The 11,305-nt window shown below is 33.6% G+C and overlaps 1 protein-coding gene across 1 annotated transcript; it reads right to left on the reverse strand.

Annotated features, from left to right (window-relative positions):
• Positions 1-442: 442 nt before the first annotated feature.
• On the reverse strand, positions 443-11,299 carry LOC115449564 (RYamide receptor). The gene is made up of 6 exons (XM_030177418.2): positions 11,061-11,299; positions 9,415-9,613; positions 9,058-9,126; positions 8,607-8,765; positions 7,762-7,843; positions 443-1,137 (listed from the first exon to the last, which is right to left on the reverse strand). The coding sequence occupies exons 1-6, from the start codon at positions 11,297-11,299 to the stop codon at positions 941-943; spliced, it is 945 nt and encodes a 314-aa protein (XP_030033278.2). The 3' UTR covers positions 443-940.
• Between the last annotated feature and the right edge of the window lie 6 nt (positions 11,300-11,305).

Consider the following 11,305-nt stretch of genomic DNA (forward strand, 5'->3'; position numbering starts at 1 on the left):
ACCTTTAAATTGTTTAATTTTGTTGAATGAACTAGTGGCTCCGAGTGGCACTCATGACTTATTTGTAGCAATGTCCTTTTTTTTTCTTTTGTTTTCGTTAGGTGCCTTAGAGGAAACATTTTTGTTTTCCGCCGAACAGCAATAAACGCTAAGCCATTGCTGCAGCGGCCTGTTGATATTGTCATTATTCGGTGGTATTCCCTTGTAAACTTTACTTGTATTTCTAAGATTATTGTAATATTATAACTAGTTGACCCGACAGACGTTGTCCCGTCTTAACTATGAATTTGCAGCGCGCATTCTGTCAATCGCTGACAGTTATTTCAAACAATTGACAGTTACATAAAATTAATATTTTCGTTAAGGTTTTTTGAATTTTCTAATTTTCCGCAGATTTTTTTGATTTTTTTCTTTCATAAGAACCTTCTCTCCTGATAATAACAAACACAACAAAAAAATAGTGAAATCGGTCCAGCCGTTGACGCGTGATGGCGTGACCAAGGGAAATAGTGATTCATTTTTATATATATAGATTATTATCCATTAACAAAAAAATGGAATTCTTCTACAAAGTGAACAGACGAATTCGTAAAAGTTGCAAGAACCCGCTGAATGCAGACCGCTTCTAGCAAGTTGGAAAGTTTAAAGGGTAATATTCACCAGTGCAGTTCAAAAAGTTGAAGAAGAAATGTGATTGATACTTAATTAGAGTATAGATTAAAATGTTGACAAATTTAGTAATATCACTACAGTTGATAATTCGTAGGAACACAATTTTTCAGTAGAACAGTAAATACTGGAACTTATAATCGACAAATATTATTTTGCTTACAATTATCATTTGCGTACGTTAACATAGAATCGTAAAGCAAAGGTCACCATTGTGATTTTCACCAAGTGTCCGACTTATTCAATGTTCGTTGCAATCCTCAAAGTTCCTTTACCAGAAGTGCGAGCGCACCGAAAGAGCGCGCGCGGGAGCAGTCACGGTGGAACTGGAGCCAACAGGCTTGATCTGTCGAATGGATGTGCACATCGAACATCTGTTACTAGTCTGAGTGCCGTCCCTGGACAGGCGACATTTGCAGCCGACGAGACCACGCCGCGGCGCCGCAGAGCCGTTCACACCGACCATTTCTGAAAAGTGGAGGTCTTTAGAAATTTAACGTTCGTAGTCTACAGTATTAAGTTGCTTTTGGTAGGATCTTTTATATCCGCTCGGATAGCGACCACTGTATACAAGTTAAAACCCACCATAATGGCCCAAGTATGTCGCCTCAGCATCATCAGACAGACAGATCAGCCTGTGTATATTCAGTTCTAAAAGGCCGGCATAATTGTGGGGACTACCGAGGAGCAATCATCTCTCGTCAGTCGACAGTCTAATGGATCCCACTCCACTTACCATCAGGTGCAATGGAATCATTTTGCCGAGTCCGTTTAAAAAAAAAGGAAAGTAACTATATAAGTAATATTGCTTACTTTCCTTTTTTTTCAGTCTTCTTTTCTTTTTTATAGTCAGTAAGAATTAGGAGTAATAAAGTCTGATTTACATCTCTCCCCACACCATAAAGAGCAAGAGCCCGTGAACCCCAGACCTTCGTTATTTTATAAAAGCTGAAAGTTTGTCAGCGCATGCTCCCAACACAGGTAACAACGATGGGCCATTATGAAGTTTGGGCTACAGTGGCTTTGGCAGGTACACGGTACTAATGGTGTGTAAAAGGTGTGTGTGTATCAAAAACGTCTGGCTTTTTTAATTAGGGATGACTGAGAGTGTTATAAACGTAAAAGTAGACAAATATAATGAGAAAGCTTCGAACTGCTAAGCTATCGGGAGTTACACGTGTTATTGTGAGTCAACCATAAAAGATAGACAGATGCTGTCGTGGGATATTTTTTACATAATTTTAAGGAGAACATTTCTGTCATACATGATTTCTGTGTAGCTTTAACCATTAAGGTTGCACACGCGACGGAAACTTAAAAAATGGAGTAACTTCTCCCGTTTTCCCAACATTTCCCTTCACTGCTCTGCTCCTATTAATTGTAGCGTGATGAAAAGTATACTATAACCAGCACAGGAGTATGACAAATAATTGTACCAAGTTTCGTTAAAATCCGTCGAGTATTTTTTTGTTTCTATAACGGTTATACAGACAGACAGACAGACAGACAAAAATTTACTAATTGCATTTTTGGCATCAGTATCGATCCCTAATTACCCCCTGATAGTTATTTTGGAAATATATTTCATGTACAGAATTGACCTCTCTACAGATTTATTATAAGTATAGATAGATTGTAATTATTTTTCTTAAAAAAAAGAACAATAAAACCTGAGTACGAAAAAAACTTCCGAAAAAATTATACTGGAAAATATTCCTATTTAAAATCATAGCCTCAAATAAGTATGTTGATGTGCAAGGTATAATCAATAAGCATGTACTGTTAGGGACTGAAGCGAAAAAACGCTTTGTTATTGTTCGTTTTTTGTAGCATTCAAAACTTTGCAGAATTGCCACTTCTGCTCTGAAATATTGCGTAATACAAATTCTCTCGTCGTCGACATTAAAACAATGCTCACTGGTGAGTAGTGAATGTCGAATGCCCATGATGTCCATTACGTCATCGCAAAGAGCTGTATTATTGAAAACAAATTAAATACGACAATCAACCTGCAAAGTCGAATTCCGTCAGTATTTATATTTTTGTCATTTATATGATATTTATTTACCGGTGTTGTTCACGCTTCGCCAATTTACGCTTTAATCAAAAAAATTGTATGATTTGTCTTCTATAATATTTATTTTGCTCTTTATCGTACAAAACACACAAATACAAAAAAAACGATGCAAAGAAGAAAAGAGAGACAAAAGGCACATGTACAAATGGCGGTCTTATCGCTCTAGGCTATGTCTTCCACACAACCATGGGATGGATATAAAAACGAGAAATAGAAAGAGAGGGTAATGCAGTGGATTATATTATATTAATAAATAAAAAAAAATGATAAACATTACATACATAAATACACATATACACCTACATAATACATACATACAAAAGAAAAATAATAATGATAGTAAAAATAAAAACACATGTATAATACATACATACACATCAATGTATCTGTTTAGTGAGAAAGATAGTAATCTTTATGAGACATTTAATTTTGCAAAATTTATTTGACCAAATTATGCTATTTCGTTGTATATTAAAATTGAATCTAATGAACTTAGCATTCTGATTTAAATTAAACATTTGTATCTATTGCGAAAAGATCGGATAACATATTTTATTTTATTTTCATAAAATTGTTTTTAATCACCATAAACCAACATACATATTTTTACGGAGATTTTATAAGGTCGGGAGAAAATTAAAATAAAAAAACCGCGATAAAATCCGAAAATAGTTTAATTTTAACGTCTAACTTTTTCGTAAAATAAAAAATCATTATTTTTTTTTTATACACTATTAATTATACCAGCCTCACTTAATTATGTACACGATGGCAAAATAAAAGTAGTGAAAACTAAAATAAAAGAGCAAAAATTACTTTTGTGTAAATAACGGGGTCAAGTTTCTTAAGCGGACAGACGCTCATTAGTAGTTACTCTCCCTATAGCAACATTCTCTACTACAAATTAAAATTGTACTCAAAAGTTATTTTACAAAATAAATAAAAATAAAGTTGAATGTGGACACGGCTAAGATTATCTTCATTCTGTGCAAGTAAAATACTTTTAGTGACCTCAATGTGTACTTTTTTAGTTACTTTTCGTTGGACACTATAACCTATATTTAATATCAGCCCTGTATTATATACTGTCCCTCCTCTACTACTGAGAGGGATTAGGCCTTAGTCCACCACGCTGGCCGATTGCGTATTGGTGGACTTCACACACCTTCGAAACTCCTATAGAAAATTTCTCAGGTATACAGATTTACTCACGATGTTTTCCTTCACCGTCAGAGCAAGCGATAATTTACAAAGAATACACTCATATTTTTTTAGAAAAGTTAGAGGTGTGTGACCTTGGGATTTGAACCTGCGGGACATTCGTCTCGGCAGTCCGATCCACAACCAACTAGGCTATCGCCGCTTCTTTTTAAACTTATATTTATGAAAAGCTAAAGAGTTTATTTGTTTATTTATTTGAATGCACTAATCTTAGGAACTACTAAAACGATTTTATTTCCACTAATACGAAGCCCTATTACTCTTTTTATCTCGGGAATATATAAAGTGGGACTTTCATCACGAATAAAAAATTACATGCAAGTGGAGCCGCGAGCATAAGCTATTATTTCATATAGTGACTAATCTTGAAAAGAATAAAGTTATAAAAACGAAAATAAAATAACACAAATTGTTTTAGGGCTTTTAGTCCTTAGTCCACCATGCTGAAGTGCAGGTTGGCAGACTTTACATACTTTAATTTTTTTTATAGAGAACTTTCAGAAATACATTATTACCCTTACGTTTTTTTCTTAATCGTTAAAGTGAAACGATAATTGATAAATAATACACACAATATCACTTAAAAAATATGAAGCGTGTGCTTTGTGTATTGAACCTCGGCTGACCGTTCCGTTCCCAACAATGCTATAAGCTTATATTATTATGTATTTTAAAATTAAATGGGCTAATTGTATGAAAATAATGTTTTATTAAAATGCACTCTCTTGCCCTCGAAACAGAGGACATAATTGTAAACCACATGGCCCATATTCTGCCTCCTCGGACATGTGTTAAAACATTGATTTAGGCTGATCATCATTCTCTCTTTGTTTAGAATACGCTAAAATAATATAGTGGCAACAGCATATTTTAGCGAGTTTCAGAAATTATTAAAAGAAAATATCTCTATTTGTCTTAGGGACTGCGTTTTACAGAATACTCTTTTCAATTCAGCTGGTATAATAAAATTAATTGTTTAAATAGCTCCTCAAAAATATTCTTGATACTTACCAATGAAATAAGGCCACCAAAATAACATAAAATAAGGCAATAATAACATCAATTAATGGTTCTGGCGCCGAAGGCAGATAAGCTGATAGATATAGCTGTTTAAAGACAGGGTGGTTATCATTGTCTCGGTGGAGATGCTGTCCTCCTCAGTGCACTACTTGTAAAGCCGTGACAGGCGAAAGGGGGTATTGTGGTAAAAGCAAACTACTCGCATCTGCGCTAGATGGGCAAGGTAATCCAATTAAATCTAGCTTACATAAAACTTTGCAGCTATTTATGTAGGTCAGAGTTAAGTAAAAAAGGCTTTCAACGAATATAAAAATCATCTGCAATATAATATGCAAATTAATACTTGCAATGGCATTCGTTGAAATATTTTAAAGAAAAGTTAAATTGAATCCAATAAAAACTTTCTCGAGTATGTAAAGTTATGAAGAGCCCTGTGACAGCCATCATGAAAATCGCGCCTAAAAAGTTTAATATTTTTGATAGTAACAATTTACGTGAAAATAATCTACTGCCGTAACTGCAGTAATAGTAACGCACCTTTCCCCCGATTATAATCCATCGGTTTAGCAAACAAAATAAATGGTATATATATTTATTTTTACAAAAATTAATATTTACGGCTATCAAGGATAGTCTTTAATTGAAACTTTTGTAATTGCAAAAAGACGGATATCTTAGACAGAGTAGGACGCCCTGTCTATATTACTATTGCACAATGAAAATAACTCCCTAGGTACTTCTATTGAGCTTCCATTGATTGGTTGAGCCATTTGTTTTGCCTTGTATAAATTAAATATTACTACTCGAAATCCAAAGTCAATTTTAAAGTGATTGTATAGTTGATGCACATTGAATTTTGATATAAATTAATTTTAATTTAATAATGATATAATTGGATAAAAATATTTGCCTTGTACTTATTAATCAGGTGGAATTACTACCATGTATATAAATATACAAGTTGTAACACGATTGGTAAAAAAAAATGATTTTTCCATAATTTGTTTGATATTTCGTGATTCGGCACCTATTTTACATTTAGGAAGTGATTTATTAATTCGATGTTGGATATCGTTATCATCATTTGGAATTAATATTATTTACACTCGTATTCTAGATTCTAACAGCAAAAAACATAAAATAAAATATGTCCGACCTCACAGTTACCTATGTATCTCCATTTTACGTACACAATTATTTAAATTGAAAAGTTGACAAATGTAATTGAAATAACTTGGGTACAATGTATTACATTACAGCTCGAATTTAATATATGCTTTTAAATTCGATGCTATGTGAAACTTCGTAATATTAGTGTATCACTGATCGACTATAAATGTAATTTTACACAGATTTTTTGTTTGGCTGTTATTAACCACTTTCACAAGCTGTTAATGTAAAAGCGTTGACTTATCAGCAGATTTATGGATATTTACTTTCGAAAATTTATTAGTTCCTGTACAATTATAGCTCTGATGTACGTACGTTTTTCGCACAGCACCACGCAATAGATATATTATGAATGTATTTTAATATAATTTTATTATAAACTAATTGTTCGGGCGTCAAACTTTGCCCGGAACAATAGTTCCCTTGGGTATTACTTTTCGAAATAAATAGTCGCTTATAATGTTGATCCGAAATCTGATCTATTTATGTGCTAAATTCCATCAAAATCAATTCAGTGGTCTATGCATTACCATATATCTTCAAAAATGTTGTTATTTCCAAGTAAAATTGGCATTGCACATCAAATTATGAAATATCTGCTAATATAATTTAGCTAAATATATTTATTTTAACTCTACATGAAGTAAAACATTGGAAACCACGTAGCCCAACTCACGAGTCACGCGCGGTCCGTCGGCATGCGGCGTCCGAAACAACATCGAACTACGTGATAAACCTAGGATCAAAGAATTCTTCGAAAGAATTTGGTAATGCAATAATATTTCGTATTATTTAGATCAAATTAAAAAAAAAATTGTCGAGGTAAATTATAGATACCACGGTACAGTTTACAGGCGTATTTACAAACTATACAATGAGAACACACAGCGTGCACGACCGTATAGTTGTCGGCAATTTCATAGTTATCTTAATCTAATTCCGCAGCAAAATCTTACATACTTACTTACCACTTTACTTTTATACATTAAAAAACATAATGTTATAAGAACTATCATGCCAAAAAATATTTTTACCACAACAAGCACTAAAATAAATCTCGTCTGCATTAAATGGCGCTTAGCAAATAAAGAATGGTTTAAAACATTATTGATTAAATCTATTGTTTGTAACGTCAATTTACATACCTATGTCCCATACACACAACTGACTTAGACAAACTAGCTAACATGAAAGGCAGTGAATAATATCTTCATTACGATTTTTTATTAGAGTAACGAAACACAGGGAGAGTTAATAACTTTCTTATTTAAATGTTTTTTATTATAGTACTTTCTACTTCATAAAGCGCCGACTTAAATGTAGTCACGATCCTGTTAAATTGCCTCTTTTACTTAGTATAGAATATAAATTGGGTTTCATGAACAAAATGTTATTTCTACATAGCAATACAGTATACTAACCGCCGTTTTAAATTGCTTTTCTCGATCCATCGTGAAAATGGCCCAATCAGATCATAGTTTATTCTGACATGTTTAAAATGACGTATTGTGATTGGTTTATTCTCGTTATAAGATAAGAAGATTAAGATTGGGATCGTGTTGAAAACAGTCGAAGTGAATTATTACAATAAGTTTGAGTCTTACCAGAGAGTGGAACTCCTTCGCAAATACTCGAACGTTGTCTGGTTGATTCGTTGCTTTTCAAACACACCAAATTGCTGAGAACCTGCCAATAATATGAAAAACATATATTATACCTAGCCTGACCTTAAGTTTCCTATTGTTTGTATTAACAATGGGAACCCACAAAGGTATTTTGTATTCTGATGTGAGAACATTATTTTATGTTTACATTTATAATCTGTCTCACCAGTAAAATCTTTGTCTTTCGTCTTTTCTCTAAATTAGTTTTTACTCGCGACTTCGCCTGCGTGAAAAAACTACCTTATTGATTGCCTTATTTTCTTTTTTTCACTCTTTAAGACAATAAATAAAAAAATACCTGTTATTTATATATGATACGTATATTCTGTTACTTCGTACAAATAAAATAAACAAATATGCATGCATGGTATTGCGCCGAAATATAAAATATTACACAATAAATATATGATAGCGGAGCTGTGAAAAGTTGGCAGCTTCCAGAAAAACAGAACATAATAACACGAATATAAGCATATTGAATAAAGTCTACGAAACATGTTATATTGCACATACAACATTTTGTCCCAACAAGCCGGCTGGCGAAATCGCTATACGCATATAAAATATACCAAATTATTGCCTTTTTTGTTACAATCTTCTTATATTAACAGACATGACAGTAAAAGTATAATATTAGACTACCCTAAATTACATGAGCACGCTATGCATCAAAATTAAAATTGTTAAAGCTTTATTTATATGTGACAACAATTGCTTCTAACGTTTAGCGCGTGACGACGAAATTGATATTTAAACATCAAAATATTTAAAATTTAATAGATTACCTCTTTGAAACCTCGCCTGTAGCGTGCATTCATGTAGCAATAAATAATCGGGTTGTAACAGGAATGAGACATGGCCAGCCAGTGGCTCCCGAACCAAACGTAGGGCATGCCAGGCCACGCCGCCCACGACTCGTCAGTTTCGTGAGCAGTCCATAAGACCTGTTGACAATTAATTATTTATAGTACAATATAATTATGATAAATAAATAATAATTTAAAGTGTGAGGCGCCAAACGACATTATTGAAAATATATATATCTTATGGTATAATCACTTATAATAAGAGAGTTAAGTATATCAAAAGTGTTTATTTTTTTGTCTTCATATTGTTTTATATATAGCAGCACAGTGTAATATTTCTTGAATTGGTAGAAAATACACAACAAATAGAGTGCATAAAAATATGATTGTAATTGATATAATATAACAAAAATAAAAGTAAATCACTTACAATAAATATATTAAGGGGTAACCAACAAACAGTGAACACCGCCACGACAGTCACCATCATTTTGATCATCTGTGAACAAATTAATATTTTTAAAAACCATCACTAAGTTACACCTCTTCGTAATTTAACGAACGCTTATAATAAAAAAAATTACCGACATTTTGACCTAAACTCGTTAACCCCAACATCGACTAAGGCCTGCACGGATATTCATCAAAAGTTGATATCGAAAAGTAGGTAGATTGCTATTAAATTATTATTGATATTGGTAATAGGTATACGATAAAAGTTAAATTATATGGAAAATCGCGTGTAAATCTATAAAAGAAAGAATAATATTAACAGAAACTAATGTACCTTTCTTTTTGAATGTTGCATCCGCGAGTCTCTGACTGATTGGGCCTCGCCGGGGGGCCGCACCCCCCACACCACGTGCGCTATGCGCGCGTAGGTACACACGAGCGCACTAAGTGGAAGCGCAAACTGAAGTGTTATAAGCGCGCACGTGTACTGCTCGCTTTGCTCCTTCGCAGACCATTGTTCCCCGCACACATCGCTATCGAGGTTTAATGATATTTTAGATTATGTTTATGGCGCTTACTGTCCACGATCTAATAATACAATTAATCTCTCATACGAACCTAAAGTGTACTTTTATACAGAGTATGGGCAGCACCGACAGCTGCCTTACCACAAAATCTTAAGATAACTTTCCAGGAGACTATCTATCATTTTGGAAGACATTGACATATACAGATTTTGAAAAAAAAAATACAATCAGAAAGAAAAACGGCAATTTGTACAAAAACTTTATTTAATGTCAACTGCAACTAATGATATAAAGATCAAAAGACGATGAGACCATTTGAGATTTATATATATTTAAGGAAATTTGCCTTCAATTAGTTTTTAAGCATAACAAAACTGTACCTATTCAAAATCGCTAAGCCTATAAAACTAATACACATGTATTCTAGAACTGAAAACAGATCATATAACAGTTATTGTGGTATTTTACAAACATGTCTCAAAGTACATATCTACGATTTTTAATTTTCTTTTCATTTACAATACGTGTTTTACGACATTGCTTCTTGCTAAATTTCATGATTGAAGATCAACAGAAAATACCGTATAGGTTTTAATTCCTTTGTGGAATTGCAAAATTTGCAACAATATGCGACTTAAATTTTGATCACATTGACTTTCAAGTTCGAAATTTTACAGCTGAAAGAGACCAGAGGGATAGACGGGCAACTAAGTAACCCTATAAGGGTTCCTTTTGTTCTACGGAACTTATAAAATTGCGAGACGATGCTTCAACGTGATTGGACGTGGCACTTATAGATTTAATTATGAGGACTAAATTGATATTATGTTAATGATCAAATGATACTGAACTGCCGCAATACTTTTAAAATCCTAGAGGGTGGACACAAGAACAATGGTCTCAAGTTTCAAACACGTTAATTATCTTTAAAATCGCTTGAATCCCCCATTTTATCTACTGAGACTCAGATGTTTATTTATGCAGCTGAGCGAAGAATAGATCAGTTCGCTCAAATAGTAGAGGTAGATAGATATTCAGGCACGTTCGTTTTACGGCAACAACGGTGCTTGTCTTCTTTATCCCTTAAGCGAAAAATAGGTAAATAGGTCATCGTTTAAATTGTCTCCTCAGCTCTTAAAAACTCACTATACAGAGGAATATGCTAAAGCTTCAAAGCTAAAGATAACACAATGTAGGGAAGGGGTTATAAGTTTAATTACTGAAGTCACGATTGAATTACAAAACATTGCTTGGAATTGTAACATCCTCATTTCCCTCAAAGGTTAAACGTTAAGTTCAGTATTTCAAGTTGCTACAATATTCCTTATAAACGGTCATTTGAGGACAGAAATAATTAAAGAGCTAGATCAATTCTTGCACCCGATAGATGTGACAGCTAATATCGAATAGTTTAGTGAATTAATATTATTCTGATTAAGAGAAAACTACTTACACTTCACAAGCTTGATGCCAAGGAGTCGGCCTTTGCAGTTGCGACACGACCGGTATAGGAGTGGCCGTGATCATCGCTCCAATCCATACTGTAGCCACAACAAACTTCGCCGCAGTCTTCCCCAACCGCGGCTTCAACGGCCGCATAATCACTATATACCTATCGATAGATATAGCGAGCAGTGTGTACGCGCTGACAAGAACCGAGACCGCTTGCGAGAAGTTCACCACCTTGCACATGATGGC

Source organism: Manduca sexta, chromosome 20 (genome assembly GCF_014839805.1).
Source record: "Manduca sexta isolate Smith_Timp_Sample1 chromosome 20, JHU_Msex_v1.0, whole genome shotgun sequence".
Classification (NCBI taxonomy): Eukaryota; Metazoa; Arthropoda; class Insecta; order Lepidoptera; family Sphingidae; genus Manduca; species Manduca sexta.